At 29.2% G+C, this 25561-nt stretch overlaps 1 protein-coding gene across 50 annotated transcripts in view; it reads right to left on the bottom strand.

Moving 5' to 3' along the window:
* LOC107444790 (uncharacterized) overlaps positions 1 to 25561 on the bottom strand; it is an 87459-nt gene that overhangs the window by 9245 nt on the left and 52653 nt on the right. For 11 of the 50 annotated variants that reach the window (XR_011637812.1, XR_011637809.1, XR_011637808.1 and 8 more), the window contains one exon: positions 490 to 755. The exons of 1 other annotated variant lie outside the window; for it this stretch is intronic. Coding sequence is in view for 4 of the 49 variants with exons in the window: in XM_043040409.2 (XP_042896343.1) it covers positions 20049 to 21149 (1101 nt within the window). In the remaining 45 variants the exon portion in view is untranslated. Of the gene's footprint in view, positions 1 to 489; positions 756 to 1847; positions 1988 to 2322; positions 2404 to 3796; positions 4122 to 5085; positions 7345 to 19866; positions 21192 to 23702; positions 23759 to 25561 lie in introns of those variants that run through there. 38 more of the 50 variants (XR_011637803.1, XR_011637800.1, XR_011637795.1 and 35 more) reach the window with 11 other exon arrangements.

Below are 25561 nucleotides of genomic sequence, written 5' to 3'. Positions count from 1 at the left end.
TATATTGTCTAAATTTTTCACAATCACAATTTTTCCTATACACATTAGCTTTGTAAATTATATCAATTTCATTTTATTAATTCTTCCTGGTACTTTATTTTAGGTTTTCGAAATACGCTTTAATAGCAAAATAAATACGCACCCTCATAGCTCTTAATTAGATACTTGCAAGGGACGTCAGTGGTATCAATCATGATTGGCTGCTGTAACGTAGCATTTCCTTAGGTTATTTCCATTCTGTTTTGAAAATGTTTAGCCTGTTTAGTGTAGACTATCTTAAGTGGCGCGTTGTATATTCCTTCACGAAGAATAATTTGCGTCAGTTCTGACTTAACACAATGCCGGCACGAAGTCATAAAAAACATTAACTAACTTATTAAGAAACGAAGTCACCACATATACAAAACAGGAATAACCACGGTACAATAAGGTATATAAACAAATAATAAATATAGGTTAAATAAAGGACGCAGTAAAGAAAAAAATACATTTCATCTAATATTTGATATTTAATAATGTGTTGTATTTAATTTTATTCAAGATAATTCACATTCTAACTTATGTGGAAAAACTTAAGCTCCATCTTAGCCACAAATATCCAGAATAATAACACCTTGCTTAGAAACAATCAGAAGTCTCTAGGGTCAGAGGTCAGATGTCTACGTATCAGTGATCTTCTTCTTCCTCTTGAGCTGCAAGTACCCAGTTCGGTGATGCCTTATAGTACTATCCACGTTGGTCTAGCCTACGCTCATCTGGCAATGGAAATTAAAGATAAATAGTTAGTAAGAACATGCTCAAAGAAAATCCTTCTTGATTAAATAAAACTAAAAGCTAACAAATATCTCATATTATGAAATATTTAATGAATCATAAATAAAACTCATTTTTGGATTGTACACTGTAAAAAATTTGTGTAAAAAGTATCAGCCATCAGCCATACGGTACTTTGTACTGTAAAATCCATTTTTGCGACACGCCTTATGGAAATAAAAATCTGATATTCTGTAAATTTTACAGTAATATTACAGTAATTCAGTGAAACCTTAAATTTTCTGCAATAATTATTTAATCACTCTAAATAAATAAATATTACTTGTAATACTCTAATTTTATTAATATTAAGAATTTTTTTGGTAATTTTGACAGTAATACAACTTGAGGTAACGCAAATATGTTCAGCTGGATAACTTTTAATTTATTTACCAAGCACTTGTTAATTTCTCGTTGGTTAATTGTTTTTTTCCCTGATGTGTAAGTTGAAAGTTAACATTTTCTAGCATTATTTTCTAACATTATTTTCTAACATTTCTAACATTAAGACTATAAAAAATGTGCATTTCGAAATGTTTAAATTCCTAGACAAGGCTAAACCAAACAATTAGCTTAACTGTAAAGCATTAGGGCTGTCCCAACATTCAAAAATGGAAGCGTAGCGGGTTTGAATTTCGCCGTAACCCTGGATGCATCGATTTATTTATTTTTTCTGGTACAACATACTTTTGAAAGCTTATGTGCTCAATTAAGGCTCATAAATCTTTGTGAAGTAGGACAAATAGGACAATACAGAGAAGGAAAGCAGAAAGACACATTCATGGTAACAGCGGAATTCGAATCCATTACCTCCACTCAGTGTACAGTGTTTGGCGAGGAGTACCGCTCAATCAGGAAAGCCTCTTCATTTATTTATATTTATCTGTTTACTGTTATGTACACAAACGCAGATTTGCGTGCTCATTATAATAATCTTAATTACATTGCTTACATGCATTTTTCAACTTACATGCATTTGTCAAGTCGAAATAGAGATACCATAAGACAGCGGAAAACAGCTCAAACATACATACTGGGATACAGTGGGATTCGAATCCACTACCTCCGCCTTACAACAATGCATCTTTGCAAAGTCTATCTCTAATTTGAACAACATATTCTTCAACTTCACAAGAATTTGTAATACATCGTACTTCGTAATGGGCACACAAGCCTGCATGTGTATGTGAATAAATAAATAAATTATTGGTATAGAAATGTTCTTTTATTAATTTTTGCATATTTGTATATAAATTTTTGTATATTAAATTAAATATATTAGGGTTCGATCCCCGGCCCAGACACCGGATTATCAAGATGCAGAAAATCCTCAGCGGCCATGTCGTATGATTATGCGGCATGTAAAAGATCCCTGGAGTGCCTTATTGGCTCTTAGCATTTCCGGGAAAATTAAATTCCTAGTGCACTTTCGCATTCAAATAGAGTCTCGGTGCTGCCATCTATGGCAGAAACTAGACGTCCAAATTAACATGACCAACGGTATCTCACCCATTGTGGTGGTCCTGAAAGAGTGGATACCACCTCTGGAGAACACACTAGGTCTGTTAATCGGCAAGACTGATTGGGCAGCTAATTGGAAATAAAAAAAATATTTATATATATTTTGCTGTAAATTGAATTTCTTTTTAATTTCGTTCTTTTTATGCCTCTACTCAGCATCAATTTTCCAGGTGTATGCTGCAATGATGTTTTTTTATTACTTTTATTTATTTAATTTTTTTAAAGGTAAAAGGGTAGGGGAGAGTGGGGTCAATTGTAACAGGGTACGATTGTAACAAAGCAAAAATTTCGAGTGTCGGGGTCTATATTTGGTTCCTAGGTAGCGCACAAGGTGCGTTTAATAAATCTACATGTACACCCCTGCTTTCAACCATTTTTATGTGTTTTTGAAAGAGTTACATTACAAAAGATATTTTCTCGCTACGTAAGTACTTTTTTTGGTTTTATAATATTATATTGTAACAAAGTAATTCTGTTTAAACAAATAAAAATTATTAACCGAATATGTAAGTGGACACCTTAATTAACATTTCAAAAAAAAAGAATTAGTTTTGTTAATTAACTAGCAATGTTTTTAACAAATGAAGCTGAAATGGCGTCTTGGGGACGATTGTAACAATAAGTAAAGGGACGATTGTAACAGCTGAAAATAAATAATCTTATGTTTACAAACCATTACTTAACTCTTTAAGAACCACCAATAGTTTCCTATATCATTTATATTATGTTGCATGTGCATTATTTTATTTGTCACCTTTCACAGCATAAATTAAAAATTTTTACCCCTTAAAGTTAAAAGTTTAACCCTTTAGGTCTTTGCTCATTATTATTTTCACTCCTAAAATATTACTACTATTTTGATCAATAAAAAAATATATCACAACTATGATAATATGTATAATTAACTGTGTTTTAGTTGAATTTATGAACTGTTACAATTGACCCCGTAAGTGGGGACAATTGTAACAAGAGCAAGACTGTCAAAAATTGTTAATAACTAATAAAATAACATTTAAAATAAGGTATTTATTTATTTTTTCTAGTAGAGGATAGTCTACTTTACTCGTCTGCCAATTAATGCTAATAATATATTTGATATTTTGTTAGTTAAAAATAGTTAAGTAAAAAATGTTACAATTGACCCCACTCTCCCCTACTTGTGTAAAATCCCTTAGGCCATTTTAGCGAGAAAAAAGATTTAATGTTTGATTAGTTTTTTGATGTAAACTGAGACTTAATTTCTTAACCGTTCAAGCCATTAATTTCAGCATTTCAACGGAAATAAATATTATTTAACAATATTTTATTAATTAAGCAAAATGCTTAAATATTGATAAAAATATGCACATACAATATAATGTTTTTTAGACGGAAAAAATGTTTTGAATGAATATATTTGAAAATCATATTGAAAAAAGTATGAGAACCAATATTTTATGAGAATAAAATAGTTTAATTTTACTTTCATCAGGATCAATTCGTAGATTCTACTGCTAACACATTCTCATTCCCACTAGAATTTCTTTCAATTCATTTTTCTTTCTTTATCACTTGGTGTATTCAGAGTTCCTCTATTAATTGGAAATTCTTATCACCTTTGGAATCGAACCAACACCCAAGAAATTAAATTAGTATCCAGCAAATTGTATTCCAGATTCCCTCGAAGTAATAGGAAGGGAGAAATGATTGGGCTGCCTGCACGAATCAAATAAAAGAATCAATACTTAAATTAGGGAAGATGCAGCCTGTTGATGATCAATAAGTTGAATTACGATACATTTTTCAATCTAAAAAAATAACCTGATTAAAAAAGCTGAAAGAAAATTTTAAAGACTTTGTTTTTTTTCCAAATGAAAACTGGTTTTAAAAACATTTTCTGCAAATTAATGATTTGACATATAAATAAATATTTTTGGGACGGAAATAAATCCTTAATTTTTCACTTTTTAGATTATGTAAAAATATCAATTTCGTAATCAAAAACAAGTCTTTAATGTTTTTTTAAATAAAAATATTAGTTTCATAAAGGAATTGAGTAAAAGTGGAAAAGAAATGCATCCTGAAATGCCTACTTTTTAGAATATATAAAAATATAAAAAGCTGTTTTTTTGAAACTGCTTCTTAAAAAAATTGATTTATTAAAATATAAATAAAATTTGGAAGTTAAGAGCATCCTAAACTAAAACTTTGTAGTTGAGATAAAAATATAACATCTGTAAGTGAAAACTGTTTTGTGGAACTTTTCCTTAGAAATATTATAACAATTATAAGTGAATTGTGGAAATGAATTACATTCTAAAATTTTTACTTTTTAAATGAGATAAGGAAATCCTCTTCGTGATTAAACTGTTTTCAAACTTTTTCTTAAAAAAATATTTATTTAATGAATCAAGAGGTAATAGTGGTATAAAATAATACATCCTGAAGTTTCATCTTATTAAATAAGATATAAGAATTAACTTTTGTAAGTGAAAACTGGTTTTTTGAACTTTCTTTTTAAAATATTGATTTATTAACCTCTTAACATCTGGTTTTTTTACATGCCATGACGCAAAAAAGAACTGTTTTAAGAAGTAGTTATATTTTTTGACTACATGAAATTTCACTTTTGCGAATAAAAATTGCTTTTTTAAACTTTTTCTTAAAAATATTGATTTAATTAATAAATGCATAAATGTGAAAATGAACTTTACCCAAAATTTCTCCTTTCTAGATGAGATATAAGAATTACTTTTGTAAGTGAAAATTGGCTTTTTAAACTATTTCTTAAGAATAGTAATTTAAAAATCAGTCATATTAGAAATGAAATACATTCTGAAGAACCACTAATTTTGATAAGATAAAAATATCACTTTCATAAGGGGAAATTTCAAACTTTTTCTTAAAAATATTGATTATTAATCCATTATTGCCTGGATTTTTTTATATTCCATGACACAAAAAAAGTTATTAAAAAAGTGTTAATATTTTTTGACTGAATGAAATTTCACTTTTGTGTGTAAAAACTGGTTTTTCAAAGTTTTTCTTAAAATGTTGATTTAATAAATGAACAAGTAATCGTGAAAATAAAATTTACTTAGAATTTCAACTTTTTGGATGAAATATGAGAATTACTTTTGTAAGTGAAAATTGGTTTTTCAAACTCTTTTTAAAATATATTGATTTAAAAAATCAGTAATATTAGAAATGAAATACATTCTGAAAATCCACTAATTTTGATAAGATACAAAAATCACTTTTATAAGGGTAAATTGGTTTTTAAAACTTTTTCTTAAAAATATTGACTTATTAACCCATCAACTAATATTCTAGCCCAGTACTAATATTCTAGCCTGGATTTATATTCCATGACAGAAAAAAAGCTATTAAAAAAGTGTTAATATTTTTTGACTGAATGAAATTTCACTTTTGTGTGTAAAAACTGGTTTTTCAAAGTTTTTCTTAAAATATTGATTTAATAAATGAACACGTAATTGTGGAAATAAAATTTACTTAAAATTTAAAACCGTTTTGGATGAGATATAAGAATTACTTTTGTACTTGAAAACTGGTTTTTCAAATTTTTTTTCAAAAATATTGATTTATTAAACCATTAACGCCTGTTTTTTTATATGCCATGACGAAAAAAAAACTCATATTAAAAAAAGTGGCTATATTATTTGTCTAAATGAAATTTCACTTTTTGAATGAAAATAGGTTTTTCACAGGTTTTCTTAAAAATATAGATTTAATTAATGAACATGTAGTTGTGGAAATGAAATTCACCTAAAATCTCACGTTTTTTAGATGAGATATAAAAATTACTTTCGTAAATAAAAATTGGGTTTTTGAACTATTTCTTAGAAATATTGATTTAATGAATCAGTAATATTAGAAATAAAATACATCCTGAAAATCCATTAATTTTGATACTATAAAAATACTTTTTTTTATGAATGGAAATTGGATTTTCAAACTTTTTCTTAAAAATATTAACTTATTAGCCCATTAATGCCTGACTATTTTATATGCAATGAGGCAAAAAAAGCTATTAAAAAGGGGTAATATTTTTTGAATGAATGAAAGTTTAGTTTTGCGTATAAAAACAGATTTTTCAAACTTTTCCTTAAAATATTGATTTAATAAATAATTTTGAAAATGAAATAAATATTAAAATTTATACTTTTTGGATGAGATAAAAAAATTACTTTTGTAAGTAAAAACTGGCTCTGAAAACTTTTTCTTAAAAATATTGATTTAATAACTGAATAATAGTTGTAGAAAGAAATAGTTGTAGTTGTAACATCCTAAAATGTCAACTTTTTGTTAAGAAATAAAAATATCTTTTTAACATTTAAAAAGAAACACTCAGATTTCATGACCTTTCTTTTTTTAGTTTTTAACAAAACCTTTTTCCGGGAAATATTATGAAAGAAAGATAAGTTACTAATTTAATTAAGTTACTAATTTAATTAGTTTGAACTTCGTCAAAAACATTAATCTTCAACGTATCGATTAACATAATTCTGTTAGGAAATACAACATAAATTTTGAACACGTGTTCGTATTTTCCTGGGGGTATTCTATAAAAATAAAGTTGTCAGCATCAAGCAGGATAATTAAAGTGAGGGGTTTTGAACTTAATAGATTTGACCGAATTTTAAGTAGAATTTACAAGGTGCGGATCACTTATTTCTTTCTATTAATGTAAATCTTTACGCATTTTGATTGAAAGTCATAAATTTTTTTTTAAAAAAATTGCATTATTGGGAAATTTATGATTAATTTTTAAAAATCTGTATATTTAATAAAAAAATTTTCGGTACAGATATTTTTTCACGATTTTTAGAGCAGACATTTTTTTTGTCCAGATACAATAAAAATTATTATGCGTGCTGTCATAATGCCTTGTATTTTTCTATATTCTAGGCAACGCCTTATCCAACCTATATTGTATAAGACACTAATGTGTGCGTAGACATACAGGGGATGGATAAAATAATGGAAACACTAATACATTCCTTCATATTTCTAAAAAAAAACACACAATCATTTTATAACATCTAAAGTGTTCAGAAGTTATGATCAAGCAATTTCTCGTACTTATCAATACAGATTAGATCTTTTAGACGATTGATGGACAGACAATAAATTATAAACGGAAAATAGTATTTTTGAACACCCTATGCCGAAAAATGTGGCAAAAAATTCGTAATTCATAACAATTATTTTGGTCATTATATGTAAGGATTTCACGAAATGTAGTAAATCTATCTTAAATATTTATAGAGATAATAAAATTTTTATGAAAAATCTAATTTTTATGCCTTGCGTTATTTTGCAATAATTTTAAAAATATTCAATAAAATTTAACAAAACATTTGGATCATTTTAAAATTAATCACACAATTGCTTTAAAATTTGAGAAAAAATTGTTTAAAACTGCCCAAAATATGAGTAAAGTAATTATACTATGCATGAGCGGGAAAATTTGTTTTTTTCTTCTTGATTTTATAGTGAATCATATTAAGCAACTAATGGAAAAAAAATCTGACTTAAATATATTAAAAATTTAAAAAATTTCAAGCCATTTTTAAGTAGTTTTCGTATCTTTTAGAAACGTTAAAAATGATTCCGGGTTTTCCACAAATTTTCTTTTTTTACTATTGAACAATAAAAAATGACACCGGCTTTATTAGGGATCATTCCCCTTAAAAGTGTCTTTTCGTTTGTACCTCTTCTTTTCTTAAATCATATTTCGATGTATGAACATTTATTGTAATGTATTACCATTCATAATTCATTGTCAATTATATATCATTGTTTTATGATACAAAATTATATATATAGAAAACCCCTTTTTAGTTCGAGCTTTTTTGTAAAGTACATAAACTACTTAGAAAATTGCTTGAAACTTTTTAATTTTTGAAGATATTAAAATTGAACTTTTTTCATTAGTTGCCACATACGATTCAATACAAAACTATGAAGAAGAATTCCTAAGTTTTTTCTGCACATTCGCAGTATAAAAATACTATTTTTATTACTTATATATTGCTTAGTCTTCAAAATTTTTTTAAAAAATTTTATGGAAAAAAATTTGTAACTTTAAATAGCTCTAAAAACTTTGTTTAATTGCATTGAATATTTTTAAAGCTATCCCATTCTCTTTGGTTAATACCTTTGTACCTTCAACCACTGAAATTTATAATTGTGTAGACCGGCAAATTCTATGAATTAATTCTTTTGAATGTTACGTCCAAGTGTCATTGAAATGCTTATAAAGTAAAGCGTAATATTTATGAATGAAATTTAAATAAGTCAAAGATTTAATGGGAAACGTTTTATATTCTTAGAACTTTATTCTAAAATGGGTATTAGCATACATACAGAGCTAGACTAAAATATGTGAGCTGGGTGTTCGTTAACGAACATTGTTAGTTAGCTAACAGAGTTAGTTAGCGAACAAAGTTTGCATAGTTAAGCAGAAGAGATTAGGCCTCTTAGTATACCCTGAATATTATTATAAGTATTTATAAGAATTCTTCAAAAAAATACTTGTAAAATATGTTATTTAAATTATATTTATTTATGAAGTCTTACCAGATACGGTAGAAGACAGAACATTTTGAAGACTTGAAATTCAGGAAATTAAATAATTATATAAAAAAACAACAACTTTTGCTTGATTTAGACTAAGAGACTAACAAGCTGGATTATAAGTTAATAAAATGGATAAATAATTATTTTTAAAATCAATTATGGTATTGGTATAGTAACTATGCTACAACTAATTAATAATTGAATTTTTTGTAAGCTGTTTTGGAAAAAAGCTCATATTAAAAAAGTGGTTATTTTTTAACAAAATGAATATTTTCTTTTATCTACTACTGTATTTTGTAAAAGAATATAAAACATTTGTTTCATGTAAAAAAATTCTCGTAGAAATCTCTCAAAATCACGTGACGTATGTAGCACGCTAGGTCAATATGGGTTAGAAACAAAAACATTTTTCAAGTGGACATGGAAAAGCATAGGATTATGGTAATGACTTTTATATTTCTTAAAACACAATTGAAATAATATCTTTCGATATTTTTTATAGTCAAGAAACATTATTTAAACACAACTTTTAAGTTCAAAAACGTATTTCTTAAAAAAAAACTTATTCTAAATTGCTTTTCGTCTTTCAAATTTAAGTAAAAATCAATCTTCATGGCAAACTTTTTGAATAAAAGGAAAATTTTGGTGTCAAGGATTTCTTGCCATAGAAAACTTATTTAAAAACAACTTATTTTGTTAAATCAATAAAATAAAGTCCTTTTAAATTGAATTACAGTTTCTTTCAGACTTACGTTCTAATAAAATTGTTTTTAACTAAAATTTGTCGAAAAAATTAAATTTGCTTAAAGAAGAAAACGTTAAGATAGCTTCAGTTAAAAAAATATTTTCGAAATTGTCATCCTTCAATTTCAATTTAAAATTACTTGTCGTTTTTATTGATAAAATAAGCTGAAAGAAGAAAAAACTGAAAACTCAATTTAGAGTTTAAATAATTTTACCGTGGGTGAAAAAAATGAAAATGGGAATGCAAATATAAAGTTTAAGAAGCATTGATAGAAATAGTAAAATCACCGACGGAAAGTTTTAGAATAAATAAAAAAAATCGTATTTTTTATGAGACTAGTTTATATGCAAATTATATTTCCCGCAATCGTCTTCGGATGGAACGTTTTGTTCTGAATATTTTATGCAAAGTTGTTAAACATAAAATGGTGGGAAAATGCAGGGAAAAGAAAAATTTTAAGTTTAATATTATTATAAGCAATAATCTGAAAAACTGCAATCTATAACTTAAAACGTTATAAGACGTTAATTTTAAAACATTCAAGCAAGTTGTTATAAATAATATGGGCTTATTATTTAAAATCCTTATCAACAAATTTTTGCGCCTGAATATCGATAAAGAGTAGTAATTTACAAAGTAAAATTATTTGATTTAGATTATTCTCCCACTCATTGCTTAAAATAGAAAATAATATCTATTCATTTTGTATAGGAATTAAATAAAAATGCTATAAAATAGTATTATAAGAATAATTTTATAGTAATATTAGAAGAAATGTTAAAAAATAGTACATAGCAATGAATAATTTTTCATTGTAGGAACTTTGGGAGAGTTGTCAATATCGTTACAATAAATTACTTTTATTTGGTTAAACGCTGCGCAATATGATCGAAACATTGCATTACTTTTACATGGTGTAATTAGTTTTAAATTGTTACATTAATATTACATTATCGTAACATTACAGCATTAATTTTAAATTGTAAGAAAATTTCGCGGTGAGTTGAACCGCTATATTCTTACAATTAACAACCTTAATTTAGTTAAAATTTGAGAATGTTATACTTATTAAGCTTGATTAATGTTACAATGGATCAACTTAAATGGAGACAATATTTTAATTTAATACTCTGCATTACTGTCTTTATTCAGTTTAATATTTAATACTAAGATTTTAGAAAATTTGCCCCATATTCCGGTTGGAAACCATATTCTATTTGCACCATTCCGACACCATATAGGAATTAAATACTGATTCAATTTTTGAATAATAACAAAATTGGAATTAAATTTTTGTTTCGCATAGCTGTTATATATTTTTTATAAAGATATCATTAATGATAAAATGTAATCTATTAAAAACTATAAAAACTAATAATAAAATAATCTATTAAATGCAATTTCATCTAATTATTTCCAATTAGAGTTCTGAAAGTTGTTAAACAGTGTCGCTCGTAATGCTGTTTTATTATTATTGTTATTATAATTATTATTTTTATTTATATTATTGAAATCGATTTAGTGGAATGCACCGAACTATTAGCCAAAATTATACATGCAATCTAGCTATAAAAATCTAGTCAAGACAACAGCACGTAAGAGACAAAAAGACTGGCTTATACCATGGAAAAGCACAATTGTACATTTGTATAATAATTGTAAATAATTCTTCTTAGCAATTTTAACTGTTAGATTAGTTAGGCAATCAAGTTTCAACACAATATTTTTTTATATAAGTAGATTTGTTTTACTTTAATTTTCCTTTCTTTTTGAATCTTTCTTTTTTTATTTAAGGCAATGTGCACATTTTTCAATTTGCTAATTAAATTTGCTATATCAAAATATAATTATGGGTCATTTAGTACAGAAATTCATTTAGTATTTATGGTAAGATGTTTGCGCAAATAGTATATACTGAGATTGATTTATTCATGAGTTTCAATGTCTTAAATAGGCGTAACAAAAAATAGTAGTCAGTTTATTTCAAATTAAGGGAATCTAAATTAATAGTTTAATTACATAGGCAGTTGTGCAAATTGTCTACAAAAACAAAAGTAAATTATTTTCAAATTGCTTAAAGTGTATACTTTTATTAAAGTTACACGTTCTTAAATTTCCCATAAATAAAAAAACAATTAATATACATATAATAGCATATTGATCACTAAATTCTAAAGTGCTTAATTATAGTTTTAAGTGCAAAACCCTATTTAATAAGACATACCGACGCATTTCATTAGCAGCAATAGTCGATTTTAATCAATAACAAATACGTTAGCTTGCCCAGATTTAGGTAGTCAGTCTAATTGAAATCTCATTGTTGTGTTGTTAGAAAATCGATAAATTTGGGCAAATGGGAATTTAATTTGCTACATGGTGCAAATAACTATAAACTTCAGTGTGCTTTACCTTTGGGATTGAAACAGACCATTCCAAAGATTAATTCTCAATGAAGACTAACACAAAAGTTACCATGAATGTGAAGAAGTTAAAATTTGTCTGATAAAGTAAGTTTTAATTGAAATGTATAACTATTTTTTTAAAATAAGTATCGGAAACTAAAACTTTAAAATTAATTACTTAGAAGATAACATGTTCTCATGAAAATATCACCGATCTCAAATTTTATTTCATGATGAAGTTCAGATTGATTCTGACAATTCCAAAATATCTCTAACTTTTTTAAATTTTATCTTCTGTCAAAATTTCCTGTAGGATTTTTCTAAGAATCTTAGTATCACTTTTTTTTTAGATTTCTGCCTGTTTTTGGCATTCTTTGCTTGTAACTTCAAATGTCAACATTTAGGGAAATACTGATTCACCTAAACTTTGGTAGAGAATGTATTATACCTTTACCGCATATGCACTGGGGTCAGTGTAAGATTATGAGCCCATTAAGAGTGCTTTTTCTTTCAGATCGAACTCAACTATCTAAAGGGAGAAAAATTAAATTATATTATTTTTTTTATTCAATTTTCCATCCTTTTTTTAAAATCCTAAATTTCGTCTTATCTGAAATCCTGAAATCCTAAATTTTGATCTTACAATCAAAATTTAGAATTCCAGGAGTGTGGTATTTGAGATTATTTATTCCTTTTTTTTTTGCCAAAATTATACCAATATTACTATTCTATCAGCATTTTGTGAGAGGCAGTATAATATTATACGTGGTAGTATAGTATTATACATTTGTCTGCTTTTGGAGTTTTGATAAATATATATGTTTTTGTTTAAATAACGTTAAGAGAAATTTTAGCGTCATCCAAATCTGTTTTCATAAGTTTAAACTGTAAACTAAACTAAACTAAACTAAACTCAGTGGTGCGACAGCCCATAGAGGGCCAACGCCTACTGTGCCCATCTCAGTTTTCTTAACCTTGGGATCTGGGGTGCAGGAGCAGATGTTCTGGTTAGGTGGTCAGCCGAACACGGAACCCCCAGTGTTTACTTCCCAAGCATGCTTGGTACTCATTTATCGACCCACTGAAGGGACGAAAGGCTGAGTCAACCTTGCCCGACCCGAGGATCGAACCCAGGACCTGTGGCACGGAAGGGCGAAGCGCTACCACTCAGCTACCGGGCGTCGAAGTGTAAACTGTTGCAAAATTAAATTCCAAAAATACTTAAAGCAGACAAATATTTTCCTTTAAATTACCCTAAGAGAAAAAGTATGGTCAAAGCTACCAGAATATGGTAAAATCAACCATGTTTCTGGCAGTATGGAAACACACAAAAAAAACTTTCTTTTTCGTATCGTATTTTAAAATCGTATTTTGCCATGTAAAACTATATACTTTAAAATGATGTAAAAATTTTATACCTTACAATTTAAAATTCTACTATGATTAAATAAAATAATAAAAAGTAATATTTACTTTTTCAATTGCCTTAAAGTGTTATTGCGATATAAGCAAAAAGTAAAATTAACATTATGGGGTCCAAACTATGAATCGCTCCCCAGACCAAACTATGGGAACCATGTTTCCCAGATTGCCTCTATTGCCCCAGAAATCCAAATTCGTTGTAAAAAACGTATGTTTATTCCATAGAGTTGAATCTAAGGTTTACTCTATGGTTTATTCAGAGAAAGTGCGTTTTCGTAGCTTAAAATATCGTCTGCGCTAGTTAATTAGCTTATTTGAGGTCACCTTCCCGAACCATTAAGATTGATTCCTAGATTGATCCGATCATTAGATCAAAAGTTATTCAGGGTATGGTCTGTTTTTTTTTTGTCACACTCTACTCTGGACAGGTTATTAGTAGGAGCAACAGTTAGAACATCTATTTAGAACAATTAAGTTTAAACAATTAAGTCCTAAACTCTTTAATTTAATGTAGTTAATACGATTATTTCCTTGCTACTGAATAAATATACCTGTATTATTTTTATTAAATTTTATTTTAAATCGATTAACTGGTAGACAAACTATGCAAAAAAAAAAAGTATATTTAATTATTGCATTTTTCTAACTATTACACTAATGGAATTTTGAATGTAAAATATCTGATAGTATTCAAATTAGACTGTATCCAACAATTTTTTTCTAAACTGCTGTTTGTAGAAAATGCAACACCATGAAAGAATCATCAGAATCAAATGAAATTTAATGCAGAAACGACTTGTACTGATACAAATAAATGATGAAATTTTCAAAACAAAAGAAACAAATTAAGCGTCCGAAATCAGTATTTGGTGCAGCCACCACGCGCTGCAATAAGTGCTGCTATACGACGTGGCATGGAGTCAAACAGATGTTGAATATCTGCTTGAGGAAGAGAATTCCATATCGCTTGTATGCGCAACCAAAGTTCGTCTTTGGAAACTGCAGGACGCGGATCACGAGTGAGACGCCGACCAACCATATCCCACACGTGCTCAATAGGCGACATATCCGGCGAATAAGCAGGCCAAGGAAGAAGTTGCATGCGTTGTGCTGAACAGAAGTCTCTAACAGTCCGCGCAACATGTGGGCGTGCATTATCCTGCTGAAAGATAGCTCCAGGGATGCCTTGAAGGAAAGGAACGACTTCGGGCTGTAGCACTTCACGGACGTATCTGTTGCTATTGAGATTACCCTCAATTCGTATCAAATTGGATCGTCCATGATACGAAATCGCACCCCAGACCATAACTCCGGGTGTTCGACCACTATGTCGTTCAATAATACACTCAGGAAGGCAGCGTTGACCGGCATAACGTCTAACACGAACACGGCCATCATGGGTCCACAAATTGAAGCGTGATTCATCTGAAAAGACAACTTGGTGCCAATCAGCTCGCCAGTCTCTGTGCTCAAGAGCCCACTGCCGACGCAGCCGTCGATGATCCGCCGTGAGGGGAATCCTGTATAATGGCACCCTTGCACGCAATCCACGGCGCAGCAGACGACGACGAATTGACGAAGCCGACAATTGTACACCTGTAGCAGTAGACCAATGTGCTGCCAGCTGCCTGGAGGAAGCTGTGCGATCATTCACCGCCATGCGGAGCAGGTGTCGATCATCGCGCTCTGACGTCACCTTCTGTCGTCCAGTGCCTGTTTTTCGAGTTGTTCGGTGCTCGTCGGTCCACTGCTTCCAAACTCGCATCACTGTGGAACTGTTCCGCTGCATACGAGCTGCTATTGCGCGATAGGAAAATCCTCCTTCTCGAAGGCCGATTATCCTCCCTCGTTCAAACTCCGTAAGTTGCTTGAATTTCTTATTCTTCCGTCGTGGAGGCATACTCAGGTCTCACTAAACGTTTGCCACTAACAAATAATCATAGACTATTTTCAACGTCCCGCTACAGCACTTTATTTATACGCTTTCAGCATCAATTCAGAGGGCGCTGCGCGCGCCACGTAGCAAAATAAGCTCTGAAACTTTATTAATTTGCATAATATCCTATATCCATTATTAAAATAATATTTCATTTGATTCTGATGATTCCTTCATGGTGTTGCATTTTCTACAAACAGCAGTTTACTTTTTAGCTTATTTGAGAAACTCTCTTACGCGTTAGTGAAAAGAGATTAATCGGAAATTTATTCATTTGAGGCCAGGAAATTTACATTTATTTTTGTTAAATTCGCCACTCATTAAATTCTCATAAATCATATTGCTTTTGGATGAAATTTCGCTTTGTAAAGAATTTATTACTTTTCTTCACTAGTCTAGACAGATCAAATATTTTTTTATGTTCTTAAATAGTTTATTTTCCTTTAAAATTAGTTTAAATGTCTTTGAGAGTTCTGTAAAAATTGAAATTTCTTTAATTTGAATATATAGAGTTATTTATACGTAGTTATTTATAGTATTGTTTTTAATTTAAACGTATTAACTAAATCATAAATTACATGGAAATAATCTATCTGATCCATAAATCATAAGAAAATTTAATGGTTTAAAACTCATAAGTGTATAAGTGTATTCCAAACACAAATTAAATCAGGGTATTTTTTAATAATATTGCTTATTGTATACTTATTTTTGGATTCATTTTCGAAAACGATATAATATAAACTATGTTAATCAGAGACTTATAATTAATTTTTAGGCAAGTAAAAAGCAGAAAAAAAATTACGAAATGTATCAAAATATAGCTATTCAATTTCAAAGTCAATATATGTTGTCATAATTAAAATTAGAATGAAGCTTGAATGAAATTAGAAGTAAAATTCAGTAGAAACTGGACAAGAATTTTCTGATGAAGTAATGTTGAAATTATATAAAATAATGTGTAGGTTTTTGAAACTATTTCGCTTCCTTCGACAATCAAACTAATTTCGATGCTTTTAATTTCTCACCTGCTTTTTTAATTTAATGTGGTATGCAATTTGTTTTACTTTATTTTAGAAAAAAAGCTCTATAAACACATCTTAAGAATTATATTCTGTTGCAAGTTAAGAAAAAACCACTTCCTCTACGGAGAGAGCCTATTTGCATCGAAGTGCATGCCAAAAAGATGCCAAGCTCCCAGCTGGAACTTATATGAATATCGCCAACTCTTGAAGCAAAAATGCTCAGCCTCCTTTTTTCTTGCTTTCTTATTAATAATAATAGCAGCTATTAACAAGAACAATCAATTAACAAGTAATGAACATGAAATCTAAATATCGTAAAAAATATAAGTTTTTTTTTGTTCGCATTTAAAGTAACTGATTATTATTAAATATTAAATATTATTTCTCGCAGACGATTTTCTCTTACAATAAAACAAAAGTAAAAATTCTTTATTTCGCATTTGATTTGTTAAGAACATGTCAGTATAAGACGCGTCTTTTTTAGTTATTCAATCAAATTCAATAATCTTGCAACTTCATATTTGTCAACGTTGTTTGTTTTTCAAAAACGAGTATTCTCCTTATTTATCTAAATATGTCGCCAAGTCTAGGATTTCAGTAAAGCTACGAAACTACAACCTTTCCTTTTAAATAATACTGTGATGATTTTTAATACTATACATCTTAAAAGATAGCTCGAGGGAAATTTCCGTTTGACTTGTTTAACTTTTAAAAGCTTTCATATTGTTTTGAAAACATTGTTGTGTAACTTAATAACGAAATAAAGCGAAACTATTGGTTGTCAAGGATGATTACATAAATCCTATATAGCAATGATCTTTTCTTAACTTGCAACGAAGTATAGGAATACGTAATTTACTTTGCGCGTATCATATTTTACATAAAAAAAATAAGTGCAACATTGTAGACATGCTGTGAGATCAGTTCTTATTCTCACAAGTCTAATTACAATTTTATAGTATGATTTATCTTAGATAAGATTGCAAAAATATAACTCTTTCAGTGATGGGTTACTAAAAACTCTCTACTTTATTTTCGACAATTTTATCTACCAAAAAATCATGATTTAACACTTATAACTTTTTTTAATGAAAATTTTAATTTCTGTTATAAAAGTGAAGTAAACATTTACAGTTTTATTATGGCCATAGGCAATTTTATTTTTCTATGGAAAATTTCGTTTCAAATTACCACAAATGGGTTAAAATTTATAATTTTACTTGCGTCCCTAATTTATCTAATTTTTCATAAGTAAATTTCAATTGCTTAGAGTTTTGACTTGAAACTGCTAATGGGAAATAAACTATAGAATAACAAGTTACTTTTTGAAGTTGTCCGATTTCTAGATTTAGTTATTTTTTATTGCTTGTTACACTAAAAGGTGTACTTCAATCTGACTTAAACTTACAGCAAATTATTATTTATTACAAAAAAAAAGAGTTCAATAGGAGTTTAAATTATTGCTAAGTTATCAACGTGAAATCATATCATTAAGTGAAATCATATAAACTCACCGTGTTTTAGAGACACGATTGAGGTATCTATATATTTAGTAATATGTCACTGAGACTGGTAAAGACCGAAATTGATGATAGTCGATTTTTACCGGTGAATGTCGGGAGGTAAATATTTATTCGATATTTTAATATCGGATTGGGGTGGATTAGGAAAAATATCCATGTTAAGAATGCCTGACAGGTGATGGAAAAATAACCAGTATTATCTACCCTAATGTTTCTCAAGAATAAAAATCTTTGAATTGTATACACTTGTCCGGTATTTCCTACACTGAGGATTTTTCTTATCTTTCCCAATCTGATAACAAATCAGATCTAGCATATATTTCGGATACTTACTAAAGCGACTATGTGATTATTGGCATTCACCGGTGAAAGTGTAAAATCACAAATTTCGGTTTTTCTCAATCTCATAGACGCATATACAATTACGAAATTTATAGATCAATAATGTCTCCAAAACACGGCGGATTTGTAATATCTCACTATACCATAATTTAAACTCTTATTGGTCACCTTTTTCTTTATAGTGTATAAGATTCCGTTGTGAGTTTAAGTCACTTTGAAGCAATATTTTTAGTATGAGCAATAAATAATTACTAAAACAAGAGTTCAGAGAATATTAACTATAGTTATTGTTTAAATTAAAATATAAAAAAACAAATTCATGCCAAATCGGCTATTACATATAATTCAGGCTTTCACCTAAGCGCTATGTGTTTGTTTATATTCACGGATGAAATTAGATATTTTTCAGATTTCTGTTTCACGCTGACATATATAAAGTATTTAGTTTTTATTATAATTGGTGCATGAAAATTTACGAAAAAGGCTAATTTAATAAAAAGAACATTTTCGATAATAGAAATAGTCATCGAATCAGTATTTCTTACACATTTTTAGGCAAAAAATAAACTTATCCAATGTTCATTTTGATGCATAGTAACTAAGGAACTAAATATTTGAAATAAGTATAAAAGTAACAAATATATTTATTTTCGAGCAAAAGATGATTAGTTGTAATATTTTTAGCACTTGTTAAACGAATTCTTAAATGCTTCAGATAATCCCAATTTCTTATGAATATTTTAATTAAATTTTTGTGACGGAAATCAAAACAAATAAGACTTTTTCTATGATTTTGGTAGTGACAAAATAAATTTTAATCTGATATTTTCATTTTCTTGACTAAAGCATGAAGTTCTGACATTTTATAATGAAATTTGTTTGCGTATTCTCTTCAAATATTGAGATAAAAGAAAACTGTTTTCAATTAAGGCGGAGAGAAAATTTAATTTAAAAGTGATTGTGAAGAATGAAAAAAAATTATCTTGCTTAATCCATAATTATAATTTTCTTTTTGTTATCCTAAGTCTAAGAAGTATTTGTTAAAACTGAAAACAATTAAGTAGCATAAATTTACCAATATTTTTTATTAGATAAATTAGTATTATAATTGTTGGTTTGTATATCAGATTAAATAGCTCAATAAATAAAAAATAAGTCATTATTAATATCGAAAAAGGATTATAAAAATAATTATAATTAATTATATTTTTAAAAAGGTTTTAATGAGAATAGTTTTGTTTTATTGTTTACTTATCCTAATTTGTTTTAAAAAACAAAAATTAAAAAAGATTAATATAGAATAATATTATTAGAGAGGTGATTAAGGAAAAATGTAATAATGTTCAAAATGTAAAAATCTTAAATTGAATTCTAATCTTCTTTTAATTTTGAAATTACTACTTTAATACTTGTTTTTTCTTAATTATCGATAGGAAAAAAATGTGTTTCTACAAACAATTCAAACACTAGACAATATTTTATTCTCGCTAACTAGACCCACACACTATAAGAATTGAGTTCATGATTTTCGAAAGCTGGAAGGTAAACCACGTGATAAGGATTACAAACTCATACTTTTATTTTCGTCATTTTTTTTATATTTCCAATGCAGCAGGCTATATAGACATTATCCTAACGCCGTACAGAGATCAAAAGAAAAGAAAAATACAAATACAGAAAGATATGAAATATGCAAAATACAAAAACAAAAGCAAAACATCAAACACAAAAATTAAATCAAGAACTTAAATTGAACAAAAGTTCTCTGGCCTCCCAGTATCGGGAGTAGATGCAGTTCTTTGTGGGAACTGAACAGTTGAGAAGAGGTTCAGCGTTCATCGTCACACCACTGCGACAGAGGGGGCAGGCAGGATCATCCACTATTTTAAGACGGAAAAGATGGGTGTTTAAGCAATCGTGCTTGGTAGCAAGACGAAAGGCAGCTACAGCACTGCTTCTTGGGCAATCGGGGAGATTAAGGATGTCATTTCTCCACGATTTTTCTTTTGTTCGTTCTTTTAGCAATGATATATGTGTTGTCTTAATTGCATGATTAATCATTAACGAAGTGGATTTATAGCTAACCAAGTTATTTGGGGCTTGATTAACAAAGCAACCGTTTTTGGCCAGAGCATCAGCTTTTTCGTTGCCGGGGATACCGCAGTGGGATGGGATCCATTGTAAGGCAATTGTTTTATATTTTTCACCTATCTCTGTCATTAAAGATCTACATTTCCCTATTGACAAAGAGCTAGGGGCTTGAGAGTAGTTGGCAATGACCAGAATCGCAGCTTGGGAATCCGAGAAGATGACAGCTTGATCGAAAAGAGAAGGACGAGCATTTAAATGAGTTAAAGCTACTTTGATTGCCTCAACCTCACTATCAAAAGCGGTCTTGGCTGTTCCCAACGAAAGAGAGAGGGAGAAATGCTCACAAAAAATACCAGCACCGGCAGCGCCATCTATCTCAAGCTTTGAGCCATCTGTATATATGTGCAACCATGAATCAAGAGGAAAACGATTGTGGATAGTTTTCATCCCCGCGCTGAACAAAGCTGCTGTACAATCTTGGACTTTTAAGACAGGGGGAAACAAAGATTCAATCCAGGAAGGTATATCAAATTCACCCATCACTTTTAATACTACTTGAAGATAGCCGTCCTGAGTCTTCATACGAGGTTCAGACTTGGTCAGCATAACGCTATGAGGTAGACGAATTAGTTTCTGATAGAGCTTTAAAGCTGATTTCTTTATTTCATATTGTATAGGGAATTCATTGGTATATAGCAGAAGTGCGTCAATGGGTGTGGTCTTGACAGCAACGGTGACAAGACGCATTATTTTGCTGTCGTTCCAGTCTATTTATACCTCCCTCAGATACTGTAATAGGAGGGGCGTTACAGTAAGTCATGACAGGTTTTATAAAAGTCTTATAGGTATCAAGTAGAGTTGTGGTAGCACAGCCCCACTTAACTCCTGCGAGGCGTTTAAGGAGTATCATACGCTTCTAAGCCCGTTGCTTGATATCATCAATATATTATTTCTAAGTGAGTTTACGATCGAAAATTACTCCTAAGTACTTAGTACTCTCACTACACGGTAGGGCTATATTGTTATACGATATATGTAGTTGCAATGGTTGGTGACATAATGAAAAGTTTTGGTTGGTTGTTTTCACCGTGTTGACGATCATATTGTTTTCTAAACACCAGGAAAGGAGTCTGGACATGGCGTTATTTAGGGAAATTTCAAGTCTCTCGTTTGCTCTTTTTTTTGCTCTTATTTTCGTTATAGTATGCCTAATAGTCTTATAGTAGTCATAAATGTATGGTGAACTCCCTACGAAGCAACTTAATTTCTTGTAATTGAATTCATATTTTAATCGAGAGGACTAAACAATCAATTTCATATTCGGTGGAATTGAGATTCGAATCTAAGCGTTGACACCACAATACTTCTATCATTCATACGACAAATGAAGAATTTCTAGTGTCCTACACTCTTTAATTGGTTACCCTGGACTATGAAATGAGTAATTCTCATTCACGTATAGATGGCAGGACCCTATGCTGCTTAACACAAGTGAATCTAGAATTTTCATACTCTTACGATAGGTGAAAAAACCACTTCAAAAACTAAATTAAACCACATTCCGCGGTTCATTTGATAAAGCGCAACTCAGCCACAACCTATCTTTAATGCTCCTTACCAAACTAAAAGCTTAGCTCCAGCGTCGAGTTAAAATTCCTTTTTGCGGTTTTGAAAACATGGTTGCATTACATGGTTTAAAACTATACATTTCGTATAGTTTTGCATTTATGGTTTCTTAATTCACACCAATTGTAAGCGGTGGGTAAAGGTAAAGAAATGTTTTTAACCGTAATTTTTACGGTTAACTGGACGGACTGACAGCTGCCTTTTATTTACCATAATTTAAGAAAAAAATAATTCTAAAAGTGTATTGTTTTTACTTCATTCATGTATTTCTGCATGTTTTAGTTCGTATTTTTTTCCAAAATTTTTATTCCTTTTATAAATATCCACTTATATTTCTGATTTCAATGTCATTTCTTAATTTTCTCGATTAAATCGCAAAAAGGTGGTAAAATTTTAAGTGAATTCATTTCAAATATCGAGAAAAATTAGCTACGTAGAGACCGATGGTGAGCGGTATTGGTTCTCGTTTAACTGTTCTACCGTAAATTGCTCGACTTCGCATGCAGATCGTCGGACTACCGAAGCGGGGGTGCCATCCCCCCTGCAGAGGATCAAAATTGTGATGACATGTCTTCGGATCATCCTCAGGAATGTTTCCCAGACCGTCGCCAATAGCCCATTGTGCAGCTCTAGTGTGACGTAAATGAACTACAACTACAACAACGAGAAAAATTCGAATGTAATTTATAATTTTTAATCAATATAATATAATTCTATCATTTTATTATATGATATTGTTTGTTTTGTCTTTCCCTAAATTATAATTTCCTGATATATATACATAAAAAAATAAAGTATTTTATTTTTTTAAAATGTTTTCCCTTTGTCTGATAAAATTATAGTGATAAAAAATAACATTTGAGTACATTAAATCTGATGCTATAAAAATTTCTGAGACATTAACTTTTAAAAGCTCTACTTTGTACATAATTTGTTTTTGATGGTACGTGTAACTCTAAAATGCACTATTAAAAATTAATAGTTAAAAAAGTAAAAGTGATTTTAGTCTTCGAGAGTTTTTTTTAAAAAAAAAGTAGTTGAACCCATTTATTCCGTTCCATTTATGCGAAAAGCAATTTCCATTTCTTTGCCATAACGTTTGTTCACATTAAAAAATGTGGACATTATATAACAAAGAGAAACATATAAAAAAATTTTATTGCTTGCACAAAGTTCATATAAACTTCATAGGGGTAGTTTAATGTATATTTGGCTAAAACATCATTTAAAACCGTTATTATGCTAAAGATCAATGCAACATTAGGTAGCACAAATTGCTTTTTAGTGGAGTAATTTAATGATTTTAAGGTATAAGTCTATAAACCTAAAGATTCAATGTTTTTTAAAAAGACATTTCGGCATTAAACGTACAATGGAAAGTAATTTGCTTAATGGGAAAATGACTGCTATAAACTTAATGTAGTGTTATTAGATTTTAAAGTACAGTTTCCTATAAAAATATACTTAGTTTTTTTTAAAAAAAAAATTCCAAATTATTATAGGAATCTATTGCAAAATAATATGTTATTAAAGGTTAATAAAACAAAGAATTTATGGAGGGAAAAAATATGTTTTTAATTTGAAAACGTTAAAACTTTTAATTTATCCCCTTAAACAATTAAGAGATATCTATAATCTATGAAAAACGAAATATTTACTATTCGAAAAGCTCACCTTGTAAGCGATAGGACAAAGCAAAGACTGAACTGAATCAATTCTTAACTAGGATTCTATTAAGGATTAAAAATAATGCAAATTATATCATAATAGATGTAAAAAAGTATAAATAATAATTATGCTTAACAACATACAAACCATAGTTTTCTGATACATTGCATTGTAAAACTATAGACAATGCAATGTTTATTTATTTTTTAAAAATAAATCTAAGCCATAGACCATAAATCATTAAAAAACGGGCTCTGAAACATTTTTAATACTGAAAGTAGTAATTTCGCTCCGAACAGACGCTCAGATAAGAAGCAGTCATGCACTGACAAAAAAGTATGGTCGAAAATACCAGAATATGGTAAAATATACCGCATGCCTGGCTCTAAGAGAACACCAAGAAAGCTTGGAAATTTTTACCGAAGCGCTTTGGTAATGACGTCAGAAATATTAACAATGAAATAAGGTTTTATAATATATGACAAAATTTCGTAAATATGCTAAAATTTGGAAATTTGGAAAAAATTTGGAACATAACATCTTTAAAGCATTGCATAATAACCATTTATTCTATTCTATAATTTTGGAAACCAGAATTTCCGGTAAACTGTTTCCTTATGAATAGAAAAATTATCAGATGAATGATTTTAAACACTGTATATTCAGGTTAAACAGAACTGTTATTTTTTTTAACTAGATATATCATTGAAATGCCATTTACATACAGAACGCACTGTTATAATTTTAATTCTGAAATTGCAGTAAAAATATCGGCAGCAGTTTGTTCATCAGATTAACCATAAGGTCCATGGTTAGTAGAATTTCTTTGCCTTTGTAGTTTTCAAACTATTTGCAACTGGTACGGGTAAGAAATCATGAAAACAAAACTATACGGTTTTGTAACGATTTGCAATTAGCAAAGTTTCTTAACCATGAAAATAATATTTAAACAGACATTGGAGCTCTGTGCATGCTGTGCCATTTACGCGTGAATGATAGTTTGCTCTTCTTATAGTCCAGGGTCGTCGATTGAAGAGTACAGGGTACTTGCATAGAAGAAAAGGAAAAAACATGCAAGCCATTTTTAGACCATAGAAGGACTGCTCGGGATTCGAACTGTTTTTCAGTCGGTCATGAGATTGACAGATTTGCCCTCTCAGCCACAATATGTACTCAACTTTACGAATCAAAATGGCCTCATGTGGGCCTAGTTAGCGTGGATAGAATTCTGGTTATAAAACATCATTTAGTAAAAACAATCAATAAACTTTTTTCCCACACTTGAATATCATCGTTTTTAAACTTATTTGACTGTTTTGATTGAATATGGTGAAATAATAATTAAATACAATAAATTTTACCCCTGTAACTTGTTCAAAATCACGTATAACAGAATCAGATATGTTTAATAAAACAAAACGTAATAATAGGCGTACAAACAGCTGACTGTGTAAGCGCGAATAAAATGTTTAAACAACACTATAGAACTCAGCCATTTATGTAGCTCAACTCAATAGAAATTACGAGATTTTTGTTTTAAATATTTTAAGCATTTGTTTTTAACTATTGAACTATTACAAAAAATGAATATAGTTACTTATTCAGTTTAACTATTACTAAATTAATTGCTAGAAACTATACTAAATTAAAATTGAATACCTCAAATAATGAAATTAGTGTGTCAAGTACATTTGAAACGTTAATTTTGAAATCCTTACTGAAACCTAATTATAATACAAAGAAGATAAATATTGTTTCTTTTGAAGAACAAATTCAGTCTGCTAAAGATTTCTTTTAATAATTTAGAATAACTAATTCTAATATATTGATGTAATGATTGTGTAAGGCATAACTTGCCTCTCATT

Source organism: Parasteatoda tepidariorum, chromosome 9 (genome assembly GCF_043381705.1).
Source record: "Parasteatoda tepidariorum isolate YZ-2023 chromosome 9, CAS_Ptep_4.0, whole genome shotgun sequence".
In the NCBI taxonomy this organism is placed as follows: Eukaryota; Metazoa; Arthropoda; class Arachnida; order Araneae; family Theridiidae; genus Parasteatoda; species Parasteatoda tepidariorum.
This window is presented reverse-complemented; position numbering and strand designations above follow the sequence as displayed.